The 26,903-nt window shown below is 41.7% G+C and overlaps 2 protein-coding genes across 11 annotated transcripts in view; one reads left to right on the forward strand and one right to left on the reverse strand.

The window, feature by feature from the left end:
- MTRF1 (mitochondrial translation release factor 1) overlaps window positions 1-25,257 on the reverse strand; it is a 67,351-nt gene extending 42,094 nt beyond the window's left edge. Inside the window, exons 1-3 of one of the 6 annotated variants that reach the window (XM_027588874.2) lie at window positions 25,068-25,257; window positions 6,042-6,215; window positions 3,320-3,742 (exon numbers count right to left, since the gene is read on the reverse strand). In XM_027588874.2, the coding sequence (XP_027444675.1) occupies window positions 3,320-3,734 (415 nt within the window). In that variant the 5' untranslated portion in view covers window positions 3,735-3,742; window positions 6,042-6,215; window positions 25,068-25,257. Of the gene's footprint in view, window positions 1-3,319; window positions 3,743-5,791; window positions 6,011-6,041; window positions 6,361-24,464; window positions 24,596-25,067 lie in introns of those variants that run through there. The other 5 variants (XM_027588875.2, XR_003519043.2, XM_027588877.2 and 2 more) reach the window with 5 other exon arrangements.
- NAA16 (N-alpha-acetyltransferase 16, NatA auxiliary subunit) overlaps window positions 24,661-26,903 on the forward strand; it is a 65,754-nt gene continuing 63,511 nt past the window's right edge. For 3 of the 5 annotated variants that reach the window (XM_027588864.2, XM_027588866.2, XM_027588865.2), the window contains exon 1: window positions 24,673-24,955. In XM_027588864.2, the coding sequence (XP_027444665.1) occupies window positions 24,902-24,955 (54 nt within the window). In that variant the 5' untranslated portion in view covers window positions 24,673-24,901. Of the gene's footprint in view, window positions 24,956-26,903 lie in introns of all 5 variants that reach the window. The other 2 variants (XM_027588872.2, XM_027588869.2) reach the window with 2 other exon arrangements.

The following is a 26,903-nucleotide window of genomic DNA, read 5'->3' on the forward strand; positions in this document are numbered from 1 at the left end:
CATGGAGGCATAAAGGAGTAGGTCTAACCCAGACCTTAGCACTTGAGAGAGGCTTCCCGGATAGATGCCATCTGAACTAAATTCTAATGGATCTAGTTGCAGAATTGTAATATCACTAGTGGCCCCACATTATACACTTATGCCACAAATGGAAACTAGGCTGACATTACTTCATACAGGTACCTGCTGGGTCAAAGACATCAGAAAAACCTGACTTGCAGTCACATAAAATTATTTTTGTGCCCTCTTATTATTTACTGATGTGTGAAATCTAACCTAATTCAATTTCATTACATCAAGAAAGGTTTGAGAGTCTATTATATCCTATGTTTGGTGCTGCAGGAAATATAAAAATGAGTAAGACACAGGCTCTGTCTTTGAGGAACACATAATGAAAGAAGGGGTAGAAATTAAGACAATTATTTAAAGGATCAAAATTCAAAACAGAGAAAGGTAACGTTTTTGTTTTGCAGAGGGGATTGAAGCCAAAGTGTGACATCCAAGCCATACTTTATAAGTGAAATGAATTTTAACAAGGTAAAATTGGTGGGCAACAATGTGTGCAAAGACAGATACGGGATGACATGGCTATGTATATTCAGGGAACGGCAAGTTATCTATTTTTCTTGGGAGGTAGTATATGCAAAGGGAATTAATATACTATACAGAGAGGCTGGTGTCACTTTGCAGAAGCTCTTTTTTTTTTAAAGATTTTATTTATTTATGAGAGAGAGGGAGAGAGAGCACAAGTGGGGGGCGGGGAGAGGGAGATAGAGAAGCAGACTCAATCCCAGGACCCTGGGATCACGACCTGATCTGAAGGCAGATGCTTAACTGATTGAGCCGCCCAGGGGCCCTTCTGCAGGGACTCCTAAATACCAAATCGAGAAATCTGTATTTATAGGCAATGGGAGCTACTGAAAATTTTGAGCAGGGGAGTAATCTGATTACAGTTGTACGTGGACTGGGAAAGCCTGGAAGTGGCATGACAAGTTAGGAATGTATTGTAATTATCCAGGATGAGATATAATAAGGATATAAGAAGGGGACTCACGAAAGGTACACTACAGAGGCAGACTCTACTGGAATTGGACTCATTGTGCAGTGGCTAATAGAGGCTGTGGAATCTCACTGACTGGGGTCAAATCCTTGCTCCTTGCCTGATGGGCTGAGTGACCTTTGGCATTTTAAGCTCTCAGTTTCTTCGTTGATAAAACAGGGACGTTAATAATAATTCCTACCTCATTAGATTATTGTGAATATTCAAATGAGATAATATTTGTAAAATACTTAGCTTAGTGCCTGGCACATGGTAGGGCTGTAAATGTTGCTTTTATCACTGTTATTACAGAAGAGCACTTTTAGACCTAGAAGAGACTTCAGAAACAATCCAATCCAATCTCAATTATACTGGTGATACAATGTCTACACCACTGTATACTGGTGATACGACCAAGGTTGAAAGAGATTATGTCAATTTAATTTAGAAAGCATTTAGTAAGTGCCTATTATATGCAAAGAACCTTCCCCAAACTAATTAATTACAAATTTGAGTGGCATAATGCAGAGTTAAAAAAAAAAAAATCCTCATTAAACATAGTGAGAAACTCATGGTACCACCAATAGAATAGGAAATCCAGGACTTTACAGGTATAACCGTGACTGGCCTTGACATTGCTTAACATCTCTAACACTTAACGGAACAGGATGGAGCACAGAAGAAAGTTTAGAAACTGAAAGCCTATAGCACTATCTGGATAAATGTTGAATCCCAGGTTAGTCCGTTGTGCTTTTCTCTCAACTTCTGTACATTTTGGAAAATCGTCATATGAGGAAAAAATGTTAAGGCAATAGCAATATTAAGAAGTATCAAAACTAAAAATAAACACCTCTCACACAGATCAAAGAATTAAATGTAAGGTTAAAAAATTTAACTCTCGGGACACCTGGGTGGCTCAGTTGGTTAAGTGTTTGCCTTCGGCTCAGGTCATGATCCCGGGGTCCTGGGATTGAGTCCTATATTGGGCTCCTTGCTCAGCAGGAAGGAGCTTCTCCCTCTGCCCCTCCCCCTGCTCGTGGTCTCTCTCTCTCTCAAAAAAAATAAATAAAATCTTAAAAAAAAAAATTTTAACCTCAGAAGAAAACACAGATGTACCCTTTGTAACCGTGGGTTACACAACAGTTTCTTAGATGTAACACCAAAAACACAAACAGCAGCAGAAAAAAAGATAAATTTGACATCATCAAAACTAAAAAATTATGGTGCTTCAAAAGATAACCCATAGGAGAAAAGTTCTGCATATCATATATCTGATAAGGAATTTGTGGTTATAATATAAAGAACCGTCACAACTCATTAACAGGACAAATAACTCATTTTAGAAATGAGCAAGGGATCTGAACAGTCATGTATGCAAAGATGAGATACAAATGGCCAACAGGCACATGAAGAGATACACAAAATCATTAACCAGGGAAATGCAAATCCAAGCCACACTCAGGTACCATTTGATACCCACTAGGATAGCTAGAATCAGAAGCGCAGAGTAACAATGGTACAGCCACTTTGGAAAACAGTCTGGCAACTCCTCAAAAGGTCAAGTGTAGAGTTAGGATAGGCAATTGTAGCACTATGGTTCATAACAACCAAAAAAACGGAAACAACGCAATATCCATTAAGTGATAAATGGATAAATAAAAATAAAATGTGGTAGATCCATACGATGGAATATAGTCCCACAATAAAAAGACGTAAAGTACAAATACATGCTACAACAGAGATGAAACTTGAAAATATTATGCTAAATGAAAGAAGCCAGTCACAAAGCACAAATTACATGACTCCACTTATATACGATGTCTGAAATAAGTAAATCTAGAAAGTAGATTAGCAGTTGCCTCGGGTTGGTAGGGAAGGGGGAATTGGGGCAAGTGGCTACAAGGTGCAGGATTCTTTCTGGGATGACGAAATAATACCTGGATGAAATAATACCCTTTGATGGGGGTAGGAACTGTATTTTTGTGTCTCTGCTCTGTACATAGGAGAGTGCTCAGTAAAGGCCTGCTCAGTAAATTAAAGCTTCGGTAAAGGTCAATATTCAGTCTCCTAGACCCTAAAAACTTCTTGGCAAGCACCACAAGGAGCTTGGTCTCTTAGCAGTTGATCTTTAGTAGCCAAAATACATCAAACACCCAGGGGAGAATCCTGTCTTCTCTGAGTATAGAGTGTATTCATTCTAAGCTTTTTAAAAGACCACACTCAAGAAAGCTTTAACCTATAAAATCAATTACATCCTTTACACACACATCTTTTACGTACTTTTACACATTGAATCTAATTCTTCAATTGCTTGCTCAGCCTCCTGAATTTCTTGGTAAATGGCTGCAAGTGGTGCCAACTCAGCATGCCTTCGATTCAAGGACTTCTGGTCCCCTTCATTCACAGACATACGCTGCAAACACTCATCAAGAGTCCGGTACTCCTTATTCAGGTCCTCCATATATTTCTGTAGTGCTTTATTCTTCCACAGCATCTTGGACTGATGACAATATCTCCTGGGACAATTCTTATTTAGCAGATGATGGAGAATGCGATTCCTGTTTTGTCTAAAAATCCACAGCCTTGTATCAAGATGGATCTGTGTAAATTGATGAGACTGGCGCTGGAGGTGGTACTGGCGGGGACCATTAAGAGATGAACATCTAAAAAGCCAAGCACACAGGGGACGATTCATCTCAGCATCTGAAATATAATAAACACAATCTGAAGAAAAAAATCAACTCTACAAATACAAATGCTGGAAGGAGCCTCAAGAAATCTTGTTCCGTTCATGGGCACAGGCAGCTCCAAACACAGTCTGAAAATTCAGTAATCCATAAAAGGAAAATAATTCTTCATACCTCTGAATCTAACATATTAAAATAAATGAAGATAGCACGGTTTTCTATTCACTCAATGTATATAATTAACGATGGGAAATGAGTAGGAGCATAATTAATAAATACATCAATAGGGGCACCTGGGTGGCTCAGTCGTTAAGCGACTGCCTTCGGCTCAGGTCATGATCCCAGGGTCCTGGGACCAAGCCCCGCGTCGGGCTCCCTGCTCCGTGGGAAGCTTGCTTCTCCCTCTCCCACTCCCTGCTTGTGTTCCCTCTCTCGCTGTGTCTCTCTCTGTCAAATAAAAAAAAAAATAAATAAATAAATAAATAAATACATCAATAGACGGGGTCCAATCAGCTACTTCCTAGAAAGTATCCAGGATCTAGAATTGAGTATGTGAACAAGCACTTGAAAGGTATGAAATAATCATGCAAGTTTTAGGTGGTTCACATATACACAGATTTCTAAAGTTTGAAGGAAATATTAACTGTTTTCTTGTCTAATTCTTTAATTTTAGGTATCCAGATGTCCAAGGAAGTCAAGTAACTTAATCATGATTATTTACTCAGCCAGCCAGAGGCAGAGCTCATGCTAGAATACAGTTTGCCTGTTCAGAGCTCAGCACTTTCCATTCTCAATTCTCCAATCAGGTGCTTACCTTTCAGCTAAAATCCTAAAGGAGGAAAACTTCAGATATTAACAGACTAAGAAAGTAGGCAGGTAAAAAGGGAGGGTGGCATTGCTTGTATTAAGTGAAAAAAGCAGAATGCAAAACAATATAATCTCAATGAGGTTTTCAAGATTTTCTATGATATATGATATATAAGTAAAAAAGGTAAACAGAATATTTTTTTGGGGAAAAAAAAAACAACCTAAAAAAGAAACATACCGAAACGTTAATAAGATGATTTCTAGTTGTGGGATTGTGGATACCTTTTGCTTGCTTTCTGTTTTTTCTACCTTTCGGTGTTTTAAATTTTTCTATACCCACAGCACGTATTACTGCCACAATCAGGAAAAAATAGTTACTTTAAAAAATTACAAGTTAGGTGAAACTGGCTGTGTACATGAATTTCCTGTTCTTCACCCCTCTAAAAGACATAATCAAAAGCTAACAAAAGCACAGAACAGTTTTATTAAGAAAGGGAAAAGATAAAGCATTTTAGGAAAAACACTTTGCTCCTAAAATTCTGAGGTTCAAAGTTGAAATAAGGGTCAAAATTTTATGAGAATCAACTTTGTTTCCCATGTTCCTACTACACTAGGCGGTGCATTCATTTATTAACTCATTTGATCATTGTAAGTCAGCTAACTTGAATATCATAATATCCTAGAAAATAACATATTCAGAATGGTCTCCAAAACATTCAGATTTTGCAGGATTCTGCCAACGAACTTTAACATCTGAAGCCCATTTGGAAAAAGACTGTGGAAGAATGCACCAATGCCCAGCAGCCACACACGTTACAGTCCTTCAGCACAAGTTCCCGTGTCTTTACATCTAGTTTTTTTTCTTCTTTTTTAAGATTTTTATTCATTTATTTGAGAGAGAATGAGAGAGAGAGAGAGAGCATGAGGGGGGGTTGGGTCAGAGGGAGAAGCAGGACTCCCCGCTCAGCGGGGAGCCCGATGCGGGACTCGATCCCAGGACTCCAGGATCATTACCTGAGCCGAAGGCAGCCGCTTAACCAACTGAGCCACCCAGGCGCCCTAGTTTCAAGCACATCAGAGAAGTGTGTCCATTTGAAAAAACGGACAACAGGATGACAAATTTTTGTTACAACACTTCTAGCTAAAATTTCCATCCTAGAAACAGTAGTAGAATGAGTAATTCTTAAGGTCTTGAACCTCAATGTTAAGAGAACAAAACAAAACAAAACACCACAACACACCAACTCGCTAGGGTTACCTATGCCTGAGCACGGCCAGTCTTCTCCATCACGCACCGCAGCAGCAGCGTTACTCTGATACTCTAGTAACAATTCTCAGAGTCGGCAGGTCAGAAGTGACACTAAGCCTGCGCTAGAGCAACACGTGTAAGCCATATTTTGTAACTAAGTATACGGAGTGATCCTGCCGAGGCAACATGGAAAAAAAAAAATGGGGGTGGAAAAATACTTTTTAAGATCAAAAAAAGAGAAAGAAATAATTGTGAGTACCTAAGAAAAAGAAGAAAGGACGACGGCTTTCCTTTCTGAAGCCGGAACCTTCTGTGACCTGCTACATTTCAGCCCGACAGACACTGTATCATTTTCACTTCCGGGTTCACTCCTTCCGGGTTAACGCTTGCTCTCAGCTGCTCCTCAGCAGTCGTCCTTGGGTGTGCGTAACAGCTAACAGGGGAAACACAACAGAAGAATGACAAATCGAGAAAGAAAAAAAAATGACAAAGCAATAAAGAAAATTCTAGGAGATGACCATGGGCGGTACTCATCCGGAGCCGGAGCCCAGGGCACAGGTTGCGACAGAATAGGTAGGGTGGGCGGTAGCGGAATGCGGAATGAAATACAACTTCCGGAAGCTCCCGCCCAGGAATCCTGGGAGTTGTAGTTTACGCTCAGGCTGGCCTCCAAGCCCTGGGCTAAAAGTGGACCTTTGGTTTCATAGTTACAGGCAAACACAGGAAAGAGATTCTCTACAATTCTGATTAGGAGATCAAGATTTACAATATATTAAATGAAATTACAAGAATTTCCTCATATATGGAAATTATATAATGAAGCCACTAAAGAAGTGGGGTTTTTTTTGTTTGCTTTTTAAGCAGTGGTTCTTTAATTTTTATTTTATTTATTTATTTTTTTGAGATCTCCCTTTTCATCATCCCCAGATTTAGGAATTCTGCATGTTTTTTTGTTTTTGTTTTTGTTTTTATTTCTTTTTCCCATTTTTCCCCCCTGTGGGATTCTGCATGTTAATAGTTGTACTTTCAGCTTCCACTGCTTGAGAAAATACCTGATAACTAAAGGAGGATATAAATTTGTATTTTTAAAAATCATAACAGGGTCCAAAAGATAGGAGACTATATAAATCCACAAATTAATGACTTTATAGATGTTGCATGCATATATAGAATTTAGGGGCTCAAACTAGGTTTCAGAGCTTGTAAACTAGTGATTAAATAATTATAAAAATCCAACTAATAAACAATTCCAGGAAAATGCAAATATACTGCCTTACTTTAAATATCACAAGTCACATAACCGCTATGTCTCAATATTTCTTTTTTTAAATTTTTTATTGTTATGTTAATCACCATTTATTACATCATTAGTTTTTGATGTAGTGTTCCACGATTCATCGTTTGTGCATAACACCCAGTGCTCCACGCAGAACGTGCCCTCTTTAATACCCATCCCCCCACCCCGCTCCCCTCTAGAACCCCCAGTTTGTTTTTCAGAGTCCATCGTCTCTCATGGTTCGTCTCCCCCTCCGACTTACTCCCCTTCATTCTTCCCCTCCTGCTATCTTCTTCTTTTTTTTTCTTAACATATATTGCATTCTTTGTTTCAGAAGTACAGATCTGTGATTCCACAGTCTTGCACAATTCACAGCGCTCTATGTCTCAATATTTCTTCATCAAAAGTCAAGGCAAACATCATCCCATACAACTGACTTCACAGGATATTTTCTTAAGTTGTGACTGCATATAAAAAAGAACAATTAACCCTAAATGCAAATATCTAACATTACCTACTTCAAGGTATTTACTTCTACCTAGTATATATTAAATCCTATACTAAATGGTTTAAACCTATTAATTAATTTAATCCTTACCACAACAACCCTGAAATACCCATTTTGCAGAAGAGAAAACTAAGGCACAGAGAGCTTAAGTAACTTGTCCAAGGTAAAAGAACTGGTAAGTAATGGAACTGAGATTCCATCAAGGTAGTCTGTCTTAGGGTTCTGTGACTCCTAAGCTCTGATACTGCCTCCCTCCTCCAAAAAAAAAGAAAGAAAAAAGAAAACATTCTATTGTTCATTCAATAAATAATGAGCACCAGTTATATGCTACTCACTGTGTTCTGGACATGAGAATTTACCAATGAAGAGAAAAGACACAAATCTTTGCCCACATGGAGTTTACGTTCCAGTAGGGAGCAAATTCCAAAGGATCCACAAAAATTATTCTCCTAAATTATCCAATAAAATCATTTTTTGTTTGACTTGTGTTTGCAGATATATAACTTAAGTTAGTACAGAAAGCTTTGTTCTCCTTAGAAAATAACCTTACTGCTATGGACTGAATTGTGTGCCCCCCCAATTTAACGTGTTGAGGGTAACCCACAGTGTGACCCTCCAGTGAGTGTGACACTGGAGACAGGGCCTTTAAGGTTAAGTGAGTCATAAAGGTGAAGGCCTGATCTAGTAATATTTGTGCCCTTCTAAGAAGAGACATCAGAGAGCTTGTGAGTGCAAGTTCTCTCTTCTCTCTTTTTCTCCAAGACAAAGATGCCTCAGGATGAAACCCACCTTGCCAGCACCTTGATCTGGGACTTCCCAGCCTCCCAAAGTGTGAGAAATAAATTTCTGTTGTTTAAGGCACTCAGTCTATGGTATTTTGTTATGGCAGCCCAAGCAAACTAACACATTTAAGTGTGTAAAAATTTATTGGGATATACATGAAACTTTATGCGCTTTATGTATTTCTCAATTTAAAAAAAGTCCCTAAAGGGACGTCTGGGTGGCTCAGATGGTTAAGCATCTGCCTTCGGCTCAGCTCATAATCCCAAGGTCTGGGATCAAGTCCTGCATCGGGCTCCCTGCTTCTCCCTCTGCCTGCTGCTTCCCCTGCTTGTGCTCTCTCTTTCTCTCTGACAAATAAATAAATAAAATCTTAAAAAAAATCCCTAAAGAATTTATGCTTGGTACTATAAATACTGCTTCCTCCTCCGTGCTTTTTAAACAAGAATATAATGTGGTATATCTATATTTATGAATATGCAATGATGTCCACAATCCATCACTAAATGAAAGACATTGTTAAAAAAAACTCAGCAAACAAACAAAAAAAATAAGAAGGGGGGCGGCGGGGGATGGGGGGTTGTACAAAAAAACACAACTCAGCAAACTGAGTTCCATTTAAAAACATGATGCATGGAGCACCTGGATGGCTCAGTTGGCTAAGCATTTGACTCTTGTTCTCAGCTTAGGTCTTGATTTCAGTGTCATGAGTCAAAGCTTCATGTTGGGCTCCATGCTGGGCGTGGAGACTACTTAAAAAAAATATATGTGATGCATATATATTTAAAAGTCCAGTGGAATTATAGGTAATCCTTATTTTCTTCTTTGTTGTATTCTGGATTTTCTGAAGTTTTGTGATGAGTATTGTAAACAAGACAGGTGTAAAAAAAAGATTTTAGTTATTTCAGAGCGTGAGCACGAGTAGGGGGAGGAGCAGAGGGAGGACAAGCAGACTCCCCGCTGAGCATGAGCCCAACACAGGGCTCAATTTCACTGACCCTGAGATCCTGACCTGAGCCAAAATCAAGAGTCAGATGCTCAACTGACTGAGCTACCCAGGTGCTCCAAAAAGGACATTCTTTAACGTTTGATTGAAAAAGCCTTATGGGAGTTATTATTGAATCATTTTATGAAGTTAAGTTCTACTTCAAAGAGTCTGATACATTACAGGAAACATTTTTCTAGAGGTAGTAATAAAAAGGTTGATTCAGTGAAAAATAATAGCATTTGATTAAATTAGCACTAAGAGCTCCTCTCTATTTCTCACAATAAAGTTGATCTCCTAAGTTTCTATTATGAACATATGTGTAATGGGCACTGACAATTGGGTATTCCTTTAGAAATGAAATGACCTATGTCCCTTTCCTCTGCCGTAGAGCAAACAACAAAATACTTGCAGCTATTTTTCAGATTGATTTACAGCAAACTTAGCCCAAAGTCAAAGGGGTAGAGAATGGAGATTTTCACTTCGCTTCTTTTCAGAGGCCTCCGGATCGTTCCAAAGATCCTGAGGACACGCTTATGTCTATCATATGCACGGAAGGTTGATTTGTGTCCTGCTGCGGGGCTTCTACATGAGAAAGCATCCACTTAGGGCTTTCCCTGAGAGAAACAGGGCACCACGACTTCCTCAGCCCTGGACATTTTTCAGGGAGCTGGACCAGGGTGGGTGGAGAGATTGTTCCAGGCTACGTTGAAACCTTCGGTCCCACCTGGGAAACTTTCAGAAGCACTGAAAGCAACATAAAATCCCAGGACACAAGCCATAAAGCATGATGGGTCAGAGCACCCTGTGAAATGCACTTTGGCTTTCTGGTTCACTGGAGTTGACAGGGTCTTGACCACGTCCTGAGGCATCCCACAGTGTGAAGATTGGCAGGCACTTGAGATTTTAATCAGCTATGTTTTATTACAGAAAAAGTGAAACGAGGAATTATTTGACAATTTAATACAAAATCCAAGCCTTCGCTGAGGTGGAAAAGAAACAGCAAAACAAAGATTATTCTACTTTTATTCTTGTGAAGTATTTACCCTGAGAGAAACAGAATATGAAGAATGAAAAGGCAGCATTTCTTCTTTTCATATATTCATACTGGTTCTCAAATTTTTCTTAGCTTGGGGGAAGAAAAAGCCAAAAAATGCGCCACCTGCTGGCATTATGGAAACTAGATCACTCATTATTTTCAGAATCAGTGTAAGAGGTCAACCTACTCTTTTCCTTTTACTACTACTAAAAAAAAATAAATAAAAGCAAAGGCAGGTCAAAGACAAACTAATTCTGGAAACTCCCTTTATTCCACCCTAAACTGGTACCGAAGTCGGCTTTGACAAGCTCTCCTAAAACTCCTTGGTGATTTCATCTCTTCCATATATCATCTTAAATTTCAGGCTAAATATTTTTCTTAAATCATTTACATCGGATTCGAGTTGTATATTTTAAAATCTTTGTTTCAGTAAATTTTATTTTCCCATCTTTTTCTCCTAACAGTAGTATTCAAATACCCCTTATAAGCATTAAAGTCTTTTTTTCGAGTTGTATATTTTAAAATCTTTGTTTCAGTAAATTTTATTTTCCCATCTTTTTCTCCTAACAGTAGTATTCAAATACCCCTTATAAGCATTAAAGTCTTTTTTAAGATTTTTATTTATTTATTTGAGAAAGTGAGTGAGGGGAGGGAGAGAGAGAGAACATGTGCTGGGGGGGGAGGCAGACTCCCCGCTGAGCAGGGAGCCTGACAAGGACATGGCGCTCGATCCCTAAACTCCAGGATCATGACCTGAGCCGAAGGCAGACACTTAACCAACTGAGCCACCCAGGTGCCCCTAAAGTCTTTTCCAAATTAGATCCAAAGTTGTCCACGTGGAGGAAATCTATACTATGTGTATGTGTAGATATATATCTTTCCATTTCTTCCCTTTTTATTACAACAATTTTCAAACATGTTCAAAAATAGAGAGAACCATGTAATGAACCGCCATGTTCCAGTCACAAATTCTGAAGTTATCAATGCAGGGTTTCACCTACCCTCCTCCCTCTGCCTGCCATTCTCACTGGATTACTTTGAAGCAAATACAAAACATCATATCTTTTCATCTATAAATATTTTAGTATGTAGCTCTAGAAGATAAAGACTTTTAAGAAATATAATCACCTCCCGAAACTAAAAATAGCTTCCTACTATTACCAAATACCTAGTTCATGTTCAAATTTCTTTCACTGTAGCAGATTTTTGTCTTGTTCTCTTTGGCAGTTTGTTTGTTCATATTGGTATTCAAATAAGGTCCATATAAATTATAGGAGACTCTTAATCTCAGGAAACAAACTGAGGGTTGCTGGAGGGGAGTGGGGTGGGGGGATGGGGTGGCTGGGTGATGGACACTGGGGAGGGTATGTATTGTGGTGAGCGCTGTGTATTGTGTAAGACTGATGAATCACAGACCTGTACCTCTGAAACAAATAATACATTATATGTTAATAAAATACAAAATAAAATAAAATTTTCAGGAAAAAACCCAAATAAGGTCCGTATATTGCAGTTTCTTTTTTAAAAAAGATTTTATTTATTTATTTGAGAGAGAGAGCTAGAGAGAGAGCACACACGAGGGAGAGGGAGAGGGAGAGAGAGAAGTAGACACCACCTCCCGTGCTGAGCAGGGGCCCAGTGCAGGGGCTCCATCCCAGGATCCTGGGATCATGACCTGAGCGGAAGGCAGATGCTTAACTGACTGAGCCACCCAGGCGCCCCCATATATTGCAATTTCTTGCTATATTTTTGGTTTGTTTTAATCTGTAGGTCCTCAGCCCCCTTTTTCCCCCTTGCAATATATTTGTTGAAGAAACCGGATCTTTTGCCTTGAGAAGTGTCACACAGTCTGGATTTTCCCAGCATTGTGTTGCAATGTTACCATGTTCCTTTGTTACCTGTATTTCCTATAGACTGGCTTGATCAGATTCAGATTCAAATTTGGGGGGCAAAAGTACTTTATAGGTGGGTTAGATACTTCCAAAGGGAGATGCAAAATATTTAGTTGTGTTTTTAAAATGCTACTAGAAACTCTTCATTGCCTAGACCCATTATTTCACTAGAGGTTGCAAAATGGTGATATTTTATCATCCCTTCTTTATTTATTATAAAGAGAAAATGTTAGCTAGGATGCAATGGGATGTACTCAAAGCTGGAGGTTGAAAGCCAAAAGCAGAAGGGAGGAGGAGGATGGGACAAAGGCAGGGATGGAATGTGTTTTGTTTTGCAGAACCAACAGTTTCAGCCAACGAACGAGATACCCAAGTAGGTGTTTAACCTGCCCTTACGTGAGCTTGTTAGAGCCGGATTGGGGCTGAGGACCTGCTCAGATGACCTCGAGCTGTCCTGAGGTTGCCTTTAGCTCATTATAATATTAAGATCTCCCATCAGTGGAGTTTTCTGCCATATTTTGAACAGAAAAGTGTATGCCTAGTGTGTTGACATGCTAGGCATGCACACTTGAACCAGCGTGCGGACACAAGCTCCCTACCCCGTTGTCCCCGACACACTGACTAAAAGCTTCCTGTACTAACCCCATGGTGAGACAGTGCTCTGAGAGCTATCTCCCTGTCTCCTTACTTGTGACAAGTAATAAAAAGTTCTTTGCTTTCGACACTGTCTGGGTCGTGTTCAATTTGATGTACCCCAAGCGGTGAACCCCTTGAGTTTGGTTACAAAACTTGCCCTTCTCAACTACTGGTCTCCCTTGCTTTGAAATTTTTATTTTTTTAAAAAGATTTTATTTATTTATTTGACAGAGAGAGACACAGTGAGAGAGGGAACACAAGCAGGGCGAGTGGGAGAGGGAGAAGCAGGCTTCCCGCGGAGCAGGGAGCCCCACACATGGGGCTCTATCCCAGGACCCTGGGACCATGACCTGAGCCGAAGGCAGACGCTTAACCGACTGAGCCACCCAGGCGCCCTGCTTTGAAATTTTTAAAAGGAAAAATGAAAACTTTGCCAAAGTGGAGAGGTGATCAAATTCAAAAGCTTGCTTTCTGGGGTGCCCGGGTGGCTCAGTGGTTAAGCGTCTGCTTTCAGCTCAGGTCATGATCCCAGGGTCCTGCTGCTCCCCCTGCTTGTGCTCTCTCTCTCTCTAATAAGTAAATAAAATCCTTAAAAATAAAAATCAAATAAAATTTTAAAAAAGCTTGTTTTCTGAACAATTTCCGGGATTCCAAATTCTATTTCAATTTGATCTTTCCTTACTTTGTTAATGTAACAGTTGTCTGCAATGCCCGAGTCCCCCAAAGCTCTGAAAACCCTTATTTTCAATTCAAAAGTTTCTGAAAACTGAAGTTTTGGTAAATTATTTGATGGGTAAACCTCCCGTAACCCAAACCAATTTGGCAGGCAATCCTGACTTGGGCTGCTATGAGGCTATTTATATCTGTATTTATCTCACTTGGAATAAATATTCATATATTTTACTGAAGAAATATTTATGTATTGGGTTACAGGGTGCTACCCCAGATCCCACTGAGAGTGGGATGCCACATACAGTGTACACATTTTCCTTTCTAAATCCAAAATATTCCGAAGTTTGAAAACATGTGCACCCAACTACTTCAGACGAAGAACTGTGAACTGTAACAATAGTATAGCAGTTAATAATCACTGAGTACTTATTCTTTACCAGGTAATGTTCTAAATGTCTTACATTGAACTGACTCACTCAATCTTCACAATACCCCTATGTAGTAGGTTCAGTTGCAAAGCCCAGTTTAGGAAACAGGCACAGCATAGCTAGATGACTTGCTCCAAGTTCTGCCCAAGGGACAGTATCTTGGCCAAAGGGAATTGAACCAAGATGGCTGGGCTGCACTGTGACCTTGTTTCTGCCCCCTGTTTTCTGTCTCACTTAATGGTGCATCATCCCCTCCGGCTCTGCACCGTCTGACTCCAATCTAGCCTTTCTTCCATCGTGATATCCTCCAAGAATCTCATGTTTCAGTTCAACCAGATGACTCCTTATTTCCCAAAAACACACTTTCAAACTCGTCTTTTTGTTTATATTGCTAAATGATATTTTTTAAAGGTAAGACTATGATCCTTGTAGAGATATGAGATGTACACCTGTTAAAAATTTTTTTTTAAGATTTTATTTATTTATTTGACAGAGGGAGACAGCAAGAGAGGGAACACAAGCAGGAGGAGTTGGAGAGGGAGAAGCAGGCTCCCTGCAGAATGGGGAGCCTGATGCGGGACTCGATCCCAGGACCCTGGGATCATGACCTGAGTCGAAGGCAGACGCTTAACAACTGAGCCACGCAGGTGCCCCAAAAAGAAAATCTTAAAAAAGAAGAAGATGAAAAGCTGGTCAATATATACAAGGCAATAATAATTTGCATTGCCGTCATACACAATTTGCATCGCCAGGGACAAGAATCATTTGTATCGTTAGCAGTTTTCTACAACTTAAAGGAGTTACAAAATAGCTCAAAGGCAAGGGAAAACAATCCACTCAGCAAGACTGTCCCATAATCTTTTTGTCCATTTCAAAGCCTCACGGTTTTTCTTCACCACATTAATTTCTCTGTCTGGAGTGCAATTCATTGGAATGGTCTTCATCAAACCGTATCGAATACCTACTATGTGCCAAGCATGCTGCTAAGTGCTAGGTGTTCAGTGGTGAGAACAGACGTCATTCCTGCAATCGTTGTCTTTTATAGATCAGCTCATCCACCTAATCACGGTTAGTTCTGCCTCCCTATGAGCTCCCAAGTGATCTCAATTACATCTCTTGTGATGCTGCTAAATCTTTCCTTGTATTATATTTAGCAATGTGTTGTTCACACCGGATTTTATAGTTCTGGGGAATAGGGCACAGATCCCAAATTCTGAGTGTCTTTTGTATAAGATAATAAATTATCTTTCTATTCTTGAGGAGGTAAAAACAACTGTAGTTCATTTTAACTAATATGTTTTCGACTCTCTGCTATCTGTAGGTTGCAATGATGCTTTGTGCTACAAGAAGATGACTAATTGAGCACCAACTGTAAAGCACAGAGAATACAGAGTGAAATAAGACATTGTGTCCAATCCAGAGGAACTTCAGTCTAATGGAGGAAATGGACATGTAAGTCAACAATTCAACATAGTGTGAGGAGTGCTATAAGAAAGGCGAGTACTGAGCGTTCTGAGAATGTGGAAGAGGTGCAGGCAGCCACATCGGAGTAGTGAGCAGGGATGGCTTCTGTGAGATGATGTGTAATCTGAGTTTTGATGGACAAGTTGGAGTTAGCTAGGCACAGAGAGGAAGGACATCACAGATATATACTCAGAATGAGAAATGACCAGTAGTGCAGTCTGGCTGAGTGAGGAGATATGAGGTTATAAAGACAGGCAGGAAGCAAATCGTGAAGGGCTTCACATACCTAGGTAAAGAGGCTGAGTTTTCTCCTAAAAGCCCTGGAAGGATTTTAAGCCATAAGTGTCAGTAGAGTTATAGTTTACCAAGATCACACAGTAGGCTAAATGATGCCCCACTTCCTGGCAAAATGTTCACATCCTAATCCCTGGCATCTGTGAATGTGTTACCTTACATGGCAAAAAGGGACTCTGCAGATGTGACTAAGTTAAGGATCTTGAGATGGGGAGACTACCCTGCATTATCTTGGTGGGTGTAATCACAAGAGTCCTTATGAAGATGAAGATGCGAGGAGGAAGCAGAGGTCACGGGGGAGAGAATCTATGGTGTTGGCTTTGAAAATGGAAAAAAGGGCCACAAGCCCAGGAACGTAGGTGGCCTTGAAAATGAATTGAAGGAGGCTGGTCAAGGATCCATGGAAACTAGCTGTGGGACACAGTTTAACGTAGTGGCTAAGTGCAGGAGCTTTGGCAAGGTGGCCCTTAGTTCTCAATTTTGTAATTTAGTGCAAATTTATTTTTTTTAAAACTCCAGTCCTCATTTGTAAAAGTAGGATAATGGTATTTTTGTCATAGGGTTTTCATGAGGATTAAATACAAAATAGCACATTACATATAATGCCTGGAACAGAGTAAGTGTTCAATAACAGTTATTATGAAATGATTAATTAATTTATTTAAGTAATCTCTACCCTCAATGTGGGGCTCGAACTAACAACTCCAAGATCAAGAGTCAGGTGCCCCTAAATGATTACAGTAATTAAGAAGAGAAGAGAGAATAAGGAAAAAGCAGTAAAATCTCCAAAGGAGGTAGAAACGTATTCCTTTCTAAGCATAGATGGAGGAATTAATTCTGCAAGGGCCAGAAGGCACGGTTTTTGCTGAGGAGAGAAGAAAGAAGAAAATAATGGGTGCAGATGGGTCCTCAACCACTGTGGGCTGAATGAGTGAATAGACAGGGAGATAATGGTGTGATCCAGACACTGGCAAGTGAGATGCAACTGAACAATAGGTGTATAGAGGATAGAAGAGGGGGTAAGTGAACCTAGATCCGCTGCATCTTGAAGAGTGAATGGCACTGACAAAGGAATCAACATATGTTTGTTGAAAGAGTGATAGGAGATTGTTATCAGAACATGGACTGTCCCCAAAAGAATCTGATTGGAGTCACTACCATCAGAAATTATAGATGTATATAGAACAACCGTCTGAGAGCTATAGCTTTTGGCTTCCTGCTAAAGGCAGGATGCTGGAGCTTCAATGCAATGGCAAAAAGACTTCTCTCAAGGGGCGCCTGGGTGGCTCAGGTCGGTTAAGCATCTGACTCTTGATTTTGGCTCAGGTCATGATCTCAGGGTCATGGGATCGAGCCCTGCGTCGGGCTCCACACTCAGCACGGATCCACTTGTTCTTCTCCCTCTGCTCCTCCCCACACACTCTCTCTCTCCCAAATAAATAATTAAGTAAATGAAGACTTCTCTCAATGTTACACTGGCAGACTACTAATCCCACAAACTGGGATCTCATCTCCAATAACAGGTATACCACGCCTACTGTAGGAGGTCTCCTTGGAGTTCAAAAGAATATTGGCAAATCTCTTGTAATTTAAAAATAATTAGAAAAATAAGAGTAGATTCCTGGAATTTCTGATTTGAGATGTAGGGCAAGTGCTGCTGATTCAAAATTTGGTCAAAACCTTCTAGGCTTTGAAAAATGTATAATGACATGTATCTACAGTTATAGTATCATACAGAATATTTTCACTGCCCTAAAAATCCTCTGTGCTCTGTCTATTTATCCCTCCTTCCCCCAACCCCTGGCAATCATGGATCTTTTTACTGTCTCAATAGTTTCGTCTTTTCTGGAATCTCATATAGTTGGAATCATATAGTATGTGGCCTTTACAGATTGGCTTCTTTCACTGAGTAATATGTATTTAAGATTCTTCCATGTCTTTTCATGGCTCAATAGCTTATTTCTTTTTTAGTGCAGAATAATATTCCATTGTCTGGATGTACCATAGTTTATCAAAGGCTAGGATTTTGAAACATCCACATGGATATTGGAATCATAGTAGATGGATACTATGAGTGAAGTTGAAAGAACTGTCAGTTGGCAAATGAACAAATGAAGGAAAGTGACCAAGATGAAAAGAAGAAGAGAATGATAGAGTTGGTGGGTATAGACTCAAAATAAATTTCCTTTTCCTTAAATAAAGGTGAAGTCTTATGATTTGGGAGAGGTAGTAGGATGGGAAAAAATGCTGATTCTTCCCCCACCAACACCTACGGTATGTGAGGAAAGGAAGATGCAAAATGAGAGACAAGGTCCTTGCTGAAGGGTTGGGCAGCAGTTCAAACGAGGAGGAAGAGAGTGGTCAGTAAAGGGGTTGAGGATGAAGCCCAGTGGAAAGTATAGCCCAGAGAACAGTAGGAGGAGGAGTTTGCAGAGAAAGCAGAGAGCCAAAACACCAATAAACATGCATACAACAGAAGTTGTGTAATGCCTGGAGTGGTGTAAATCTGATGATGGTTTTGAGAGAACTCTTGTGTCATGATGTTTCTGTGCTGACCCAGAGGCTTTAAATGATGCCAATTCTACACCACATCTACTATTTGTGGGCCCATCAGCACTCTGTGGCTTTTACCGAGAGGGTTCCAAATTTAATTTTGGTGACGAGGGTTTTTTGTTTGTCTTTGTGCCTTATCTAAATTTAACCTCAAGATGAATGGGAGGCATGTTTAAACCTGGATTAGGATGGAATGGCTTGAAGCAGTGTTTCTCATCTCTGGTTGTATATTATGATCATCTGGGCAGATTTTTTAAAACCTAACCTCCACCCCACCCTAACTGAATCAGTATTTCTGGAGGTAGGACTTGGGCATCAGTTTTTTAAGCTTCTTTTCTTTTTTTTTTTTTTAAAGATTTTATTTATTTATTTGACAGATAGAGTCCTAGCCAGAGAGGGAACACAAGCAGGGGGAGTGGGAGAGGGAGAAGCAGGCTTCCCGCTGAGCAGGGAGCCTGAGGTAGGGCATGATCCCAGGACCCTGGGACCATGACCTGAGCTGAAGGCAGATGCTTAAGGACTGAGCCACCCAGGCACCCCAGTTTTTTAAGCTTCTTAATGTGATGCAAAAGTGCAGCCAAGGTTGACAACCATTGCCTTCAGACAACTTACAATTTATAAAACATAAAACAGTAAGACAAAAGCCTAAAAGAAGAACAAAGTGCTATGTAAATTTATAGAAAAGAGAGATCAGATCCACTGGAAAGACTTAGAAAGATTTTATGAAAGTCATGACATTTGAGATGAAGGATTTAAAAAAAAAACCAGGCCCTGAAAGAACAATCTCTAATTATCAGGTTGAGCAAGAGTATGGAGTTTGGAAAACACTGGACCTGTTATAGCCACTGGTTCCCCTGCTATATAAGGTAATTGTAGGAGCAAAGGGAAAGAAAAATCTGGGAATAGACTGAGTTCTAGATAATGGGGAGCCACTGAAAGTTTTGATACAATAAAACAAAACAAAAGTTTTGATACACTGAGAGACCCATTTAGATTTTTGGATAGAAACAACACATAGACATATCTAGAAGCAATGTGCAAAGTGAAATGGAGAGGAGTCTGAAAGTGAGGCACCAGTTAGGGATTTTTGCAATATTTAGTTTTAAGGTGGAGAGGGAATGAAAAGCAGGGGAGGAAAGGAAGAAATGCGACAGATTTAGCATCTAAATGAGTAGGTAACTTGGATGTGGGGAATAATGAAGAAGAGTCAAAGGTGATCAGAGAATTTTAACTGCAGGAGTCCTGTCATTAACAAAAATAGAGAAGTCAGGACTTGGTTTGATGGGAAGGTTAAGTTTTATTTTTATGTCCAAGTAGAAAATGCTTGGAAGACCCGTAGATGGAGCTCTTTCACAAAAAAGTGGGAATAAAGGCTAGGAGATCAAAAGAAGTCTTGAAACTAGAGGTAGATTTGAAATCGGCTTGGTGCTAATACGGAAACTAGGGGAGCAGGAGACTTTATTAATTCTGCTGGTTTTGCTGGTGAGTAGCAGGTACTCGATGAACACATTTTATTGCTGATGTTGAAAAAGAAAGCAGAGTTGTCTAGACAACCAATGTTTAGGAGAAGGAAGAAGAGTTGATGGAGGACCCACAGAGTGACTGGGAAGAGGAGAAAACCCAGGATTCTTCAGGGCCTTGGTGACCTAAGGCGGAAAAGCTAAGGAGGACAGGGTGGTCCACCGCGGACTAAAAAAAATCTTTAAGAGTTGGCTGCTAGGTGATCCTTAACATGTAAGCTTCATGAGGGTAGATGTTTTTGTTAGACGACTGCTTGTCACATTGTGTAATTAAGTATTGAACAAATGCATTCTTGAGATTTCAGACATTTTCAGAAGACTGTTGGGAGGCAGAAGCCAAATCTTAAGGAACAAATAGAGTTACCACTTTCCCAGAAGAAACCTCATTATCTTTCTTGTCCATTTTCTATAGGTAGTCAGAATGACCTTTTAATTGTGTGTGTGTTTAAGTAGGTTTTATGCCCAATGTGGGACTTCAGCTCATGACCCGAAGATCAAGAGTTGCATGCTCTATGGACTGAGCCAGTCAGGCACCCCCAGGGTGACCTTTTATTTTTTTTTTAAGATGTTATTTATTTATTTGAGAGACAACATGTGTGTGTGTGCACGAGCAGGGAGAGGGGCAGAGGGGTTGAGAGAGACAGAGAATCTCAAGCAGACTCCATGCTGAGCGTAGAGCCCGAAATGGGGCTTGATCCCTTGACCCTGATTATCATGACATGAGCAGAAACCAAGAATCAGACGCTTAACTGGCTGTGCCACCCAGGCGCCCAAAGAGTGACCTTTTAAAAAAGAAATCAGATCATGCCACTTTCCTGCTTAAAGTGCTTTGATGGCTTCCTGCTGAACTTAGAACCAAACCAAACCAAACCACATTGCCTGAGATGGCCATCCCTGCACAAACTGGCCTACGTTTTCAACTGAACTGCTTTTCATCCCATAACTGAAGTTCTTACCTGTCCCTTTTATGCCTTGACCATGCTCATCTTGTCCCTGCATTAGGGCACTTGCATGTGGCTCCCTTCAGCTAGAATACCCTGTCCCAGCTTTTTCCTTGTTAATTCACTTCTCACTCTTTAGGTCCGTTCACATGTTATCACCTCCCCAGAGGTCATTCCTGAGTACGTGGTTTAAAGGAGCCCTTCCCAGGCGCCTGGGTGGCTCCGTCGTTAAGCTTCTGCCTTCGGCTCAGGTCGTGGTCTCAGGGTCCTGGGATCGAGTCCCACCCACATCGGGCTCCCTGCTCTGCGGGAAGCCTGCTTCTCCCTCTCCCACTCCCCCTGCTTGTGTTCCTGCTCTCGCTGTCTCTGTCTCTGTCAAATAAATAGATAAAATCTTTAAAGTAGCCCTTCCCTCAAACCCCACTGCCCTCACATGACCTTGTTTTATTTCCTCCCCAGGACTTCCCAGTCTGGGAGGATCTTTTTTTTTTTTTTTAATTGTTAAGGGTTATTTATTTCAGAAACTATCCACAATATTTCATTTTTTTATTATGTCATGTTACTCACCATACATTACATTATTAGTTTTTGATGTAGTGTTCCATGATTCATTGTTTGCATATAACACCCAGGGCTCCATTCAGTACGTGCCCTCCTTAATACCCATCACCGGGGTAACCCCTCCTCCCACCCCCTCCCCTCTAGAACCCTCAGTTTGTTTCTCAGAGTCCATAGTCTCTCATGGTTCGTCTCCCCCTCCGATTCCCCCCCTTCATTATTCCCTTCCTACTATCTTCTTCTTCTTTTTTTTTTTTTTAACATATAATGTATTATTTGTTTCAGAGGTACAGGTCTGTGGTTCAACAGTCTTACACAATTCACAGCGCTCACCATAGCACATACCCTCCCCAATGTCTATCACCCAGCTACCCCATCCCTCCCACCCCCCACCACTCCAGCAACCCTCAGAATGAAATCTTGCCATTTGCAGTGATGTGGATGGGAGGATCTTGTTGATTTATTGTTTGTTAGAATACAAGCTACATAAGGAGGGAGAAAATGCAAACAGCATGGGGAGCAACTGATGAATAAAAGTTCAGGAAAAGCCAAAGGAGATGGGACGGAGTTCCAGGGAGGAATGAAGTACTCTTGCTTTCTCCAAAACTAGACACATTAGGGAATCTGTGTAATGCATTATGCAACCTGATGAGTTCTTTTCCCACTAGCCTTTAATTACATGGTTCAATTGGTTGTAGGCATAGCAGCAAACTATGTCAGCTAGTTCTGTAAGATATGCTGTGTATATGGGGTGGGGGCCATCCTTTTCTAGATTCTTTTCTCCTTGAGTCTACTAAGCTGAGCAAGAGAATCACTGGCCCATATCATATATGCAAAAAGGTCTTCATAGATGTTGTTGCTATTATTGTACCGTATGCATAATTCTAAAGGAGGTACACCTGGCCTGAAGCACCAGGAAGTAACATTTGGTGGAGGCCCACGATGCCCCCAACCGGGCTTCAGCATTCTTCCTGAGAGACAGTGAACTCAGATTTACAATGCATGTGGGGTTTTGTTTTGTTTTTTTTTTCCTGTGGGCTTAGAAATGATACAGCATTATATTCACACAATCCTGCTCTGAAAGATTACAATAATGTTATTATAACCTCATTTTCTGTTGAAAGGTAGAAATAAGATTTGCTCCAGACTAAACAGGAAGTCAGTAATAAAATTATAGCCACTGGTTAATCCAGGCTTTCTGACTGTGCATGCATTACATCCTTTACACACTCTAAGACTTACGCTGACAACTACCAGCAACACTATTGGCATTCTTTTTTTTTTCTTTAAAGATTTACTTATTTATTTGAGAGAGAGAGTGCATACGTGTGCACAGGAGGGAGAGGGAGAGAGGAACCCAAGCAGACTCCCTGCTGAGCATGGAGCCCAATGTGGGGCTTGATCTCACCACCCTGAGATCATAACCTAAGTCAAAACCAAGAGTCCAACACTTAATGGATTGAGCCACCCAGGCGCCCCCACTATTGGCATTCTTTTCAAGTCTTCACCTCTCCCCTCACTCCTACCCTAATGTAGACAACCAGGTATGTGTGCTTCACATGTCATGGTGTGTGCAAGGCATATGAGAAAAATAGTAAAGATGAGTGTTTATAACTACCCACTTCTCAGTGTTTGGGATTGCACGTTTCCTTTGCACTGCTGGGAGATGCTGGGGAGGTTGTGAGAAGTGAAGTTGGCAGTGGGTGGGAAGCTGCTGAGTGCAAATGAAGAACCAGCACTGGGCGGCCTGATTTAGGGGCGGGGCCATGGTGAAGATCCAGCAGCTACCACAGAGAATGGGGACAGTTAATGATTTGTAATGAGTCAGGCTGCACTAGGCCCAGGGAAACTTTCATAAAAGATAAACATTACTTGCCTCAAAAATATTTACAGTTGGCACTATGCTTTTTTTCCACTCTTTTTTTTTTTTCAATTTGTCATTTTGAAATTGGCCTTGAGGTGAGGTAGAATAGCTTGAGCCGGCAGAATGAGGTACATTCCAGAAAAGTCCATGTCCAAGGAGAGTCAGTGGGTAAGGACTATGGACATGGCTGGGTATGAGGGTGCTGAGAGCACCCTCTGCCCTGCTCCGTTGTCTAGAAGACTACTGCCAACCAGTTCAGGTACAGCTCAGCTAAATTCCCATGAAGCTCTTCTTGCCAATTCCTCTCTAGTAGTTTGAGGAGCCTGGGGTCTGTCCAGAACACACAGAGCCCTCTGAATCTACCCCCCTTTTAATAACAGTCCTGTCTCTATTTTATTTTTCTAATACATATATATATATAATCTCTACATCCGACATGGGGCTCAAACTCACACCCCCGAGATCAAGAGTCACACCGTCCACCGACTGAGCCAGCCCTTCCCTATTTTAAAGGACTTCTCGGCCTTTTGGCTAAGATCAAGTGTAAAAGACTCCTGTGACACCTTCTTCCATCTCCAAACAAACTCAGGCTAAAGGGAAGCTCCAATAAGCCCCAACCCAGCTCTGATTACAGCCCATTCAATGCACTTACGCATCAATCCCTCTGTAGTCACACAAATATGCACAAATTAAGATCTGGAACATGTATAAATAAGTTTATGCACCTAATATTTACATAGTCCTTAATATTAAACCTACATTGTACGCATGGCTGTGCTTGCCATCGATGGGTATGCGTACCTTTAGTCTAGACTCACACATTTCTATCACCAGGCTACGTTTTGGGTATGAAAGCGTCCCAGAGTTGGAAGATCCTGGGTTTGAATATTGTTTCTCTCATTATTATATGGCTTGTATGAAGGGGAACCTTCGGAGGAGAAAGGGTAGGTAGACTTGGAGACTCAATGGCCCCATGAAACCATCATAATTTTCACCGCCTATGGGAGGTTGTTCTAAACTGCGGGCAGTATTTTTTTCTGACATTTCAAACATGCTTTCACATTAGTCCATTTCAAGGCCCGTCCAAGGACCGCACATACCTTGTGAATCTGTCTTGGGTCCGCACTGAAAAGAGAAGGCTTTTCTAAAAGTCTAAGTGCCTCCACTTAGAAAAGAAGGAAAACAAGTTTCGTCCTGAATCAAGAATTTACTTTGAGCCCAAGCACTGTTTAAGTTCCTGAGTGGAGAGAAATCAAAAAAAGTCTGACTCACATTCTGTTGGGCCGCAAGCTTAGCAATCAGAGCACAGAACAATCAGTGACTTAGGAGGGGCGCCGAGGGGCCGGTGACAGAAGCGACCAGACACTCTGCACGCCGCGGTGCCAGCCGCCCGGAGTCCCCCGCCGCCTCTGGCCGCGGGGTACCCGGCGCAGGCGCACACCGCCCCGCTCGAGGGGACGGGCTCCGGCTGCCATCTTGCTGCGCGCGGGAGCCGCCGCCGCTCGCGGGTCGGCCGGGCGGGAGCCGAGCGTGTCCAGTCCAGATCGCGTTCCCTTTCCACTGCTAGCCCTTCCCAGCGGACTGCCCGGCCCCAACTCCAAGCCATGAACTGACCCATCGCCCGCTGCCCGACTCTTAGCAGCGGCCCGCCCCGGTGCCCACCCCCGCGAAACGCAGCGCCCGGGCACCCGTCTTCCCCGCCGGCCGCGATGCCGAACGTGCAGCTGCCGCCCAAGGAGAGCAACCTTTTCAAGCGCATCTTGGTGAGTGGCCGAGGCCGCGCTCCCGACCCTGCCCGGTGCGGCGAGCGGCCTGGCGGCGGCGGCGCCCTCACAGGCTAAGCTCGGCCGGGCCCGGGCTCCGTTCTTTGTTTACCTCCGAGCCGTGGCGTCCCGACTCCCCGCCTCGGCCGGCCGCCCCTCCGCGCGCTCCGTCCCTCTGCGGCCGCTCGCCGCGCCCCCGCCGCGCTCCGCAGTCCCTCCGTGCCAGGGCGCGTCGGCCCGGGGTTGAGCCCCGTGGCCTCCGCGGCTCTCTGCGGCCAGACTCGCGACCTCTGCACTCCCCCCACCCCCCATCCTCCCGTGTGTTTCTTTTCCCCTCGGCCGGGTGTTCATTCACTGCTTCGTGCTTAACCCGTTGCACAGAGCGCGCGGATACCTGCTAAAGATGGAGCGATCGTATGGTGGAGTGGGGCTCCGACTTATACCGGTGATGGGAAAATTAAACCCTAGGAAGCCAAGCCTCCCTTCGCGAGAGACTTTGCTTGTTTTGGGTGTACCGTACTTGCCTTCTTTAGGAAGCGAATAAGCGACTTGAACTGCATTTCCAAGTTATAAAGTCGAACACAGCTCTTTGATCGCTTTGAACTCGTTCAGGTCCTGACTCGGCAAAGTCGCGCGGACTGGCTGATTTTACTCTGGAGGGGAGCCTTTACTTTGTTTCCAAGGAGAAACCTGAATAATGACCCGGTAGAGATGGCCGCTGCCGGCCGGGAAAGTTTTCCGTAGGTTGTGTGCCAGTGTCCCCGGTGCCTTCCCTTGTTTCCCAGGTTCCGTTCTTCCAGGGGGGAGAGGCAACATGCCTTTGCTTTTCTCAGCATGCACTGGAGACTGTGGATTTTAAACTGCTCTTGTACAGTGTTTTTTCTAGTCTGTCATTTCATCTGAATATAAGCGTTTAGATTTTAAGAGCGAATTTATGATTTAGAGCTTGTGTCTGTTATATGACTATATTCTTACCTTTTCTATAAATAAAATACTAAGTTTAGAATAGTTTTAAGTGTTATCAACGGTAGGTAGGAATTCATAGCAGCTGTTCTGTTTCAAGCCAATAGAAACTTCATGCTTCTTCAAAATGTTAAAAAGATACTTAGTAGATGGGATTAACATTTTAAGTCTTAATTTTATATGGTACTTAGTGTTGAGCAAATAATGAGACAAGTTTAAAAACAAAAAATTCTAATTAAAGCATTGTGGCAGATTGCTTCATTGGGCATTTTGTCTATTTTTTGTTATTTTAGTTTTGTTTTTTCCATACCCTTATTTTTTCACAGGGTGGATTTGGAGAAGTGAACTTTTTGCCCCCTTCAGGCTCATCTATAAGTTGTTGGTTGGATTTAAGTACATTTGGCATTATCCCTAAAGGATGACAGAATACTTATTTTCACTCTATCTGGGTATTTTCTAGTTCAAATCGTGTTATCAGTAGATTATAAAAAAATACATGATTTATTGTACTCTAGTTACAAAAAGTTACAGCTGCTACTGAGTTAACTTTATCCCTAAATAAATTGGGAAATGCTAAACATGTTTTTCTCTGGGTATGTAATATTTATTATAAGGTTACATGAATTTAGGAGGGTGCTGCAAAAGTGAATGATTTTAGCATCTCACAATTGCAATAAATGTGGGTAGAATTTTGCTACAATAACTCCCTGACAAAGTCTCTATTAAAATTATTTTTCAAGTTTGGTTGGTGGACCAAAGTGCTCTGCCACCAATAGTAATTTTTTTTTTTTTAGGTTATTTTATTTTATTTTACTTGGGAGAGCTCACTCCCATGCATGAGTGCCCGGGGGGGGGGGGGGGGGGGGGGGGGGGGGGGGGGGGGGGGGGGGGGGGGGGGGGGGGGGGGAAGTAGGGGGAGAGGGGGAAGGAGACTCCGGGCTGAGCAGGGAGCCCAAGCTGCAGGGCTCCATCCCAGGACCCTGAG

The sequence above is a fragment of the Zalophus californianus genome, chromosome 3, assembly GCF_009762305.2.
Source record: "Zalophus californianus isolate mZalCal1 chromosome 3, mZalCal1.pri.v2, whole genome shotgun sequence".
Taxonomy (NCBI): domain Eukaryota; kingdom Metazoa; phylum Chordata; class Mammalia; order Carnivora; family Otariidae; genus Zalophus; species Zalophus californianus.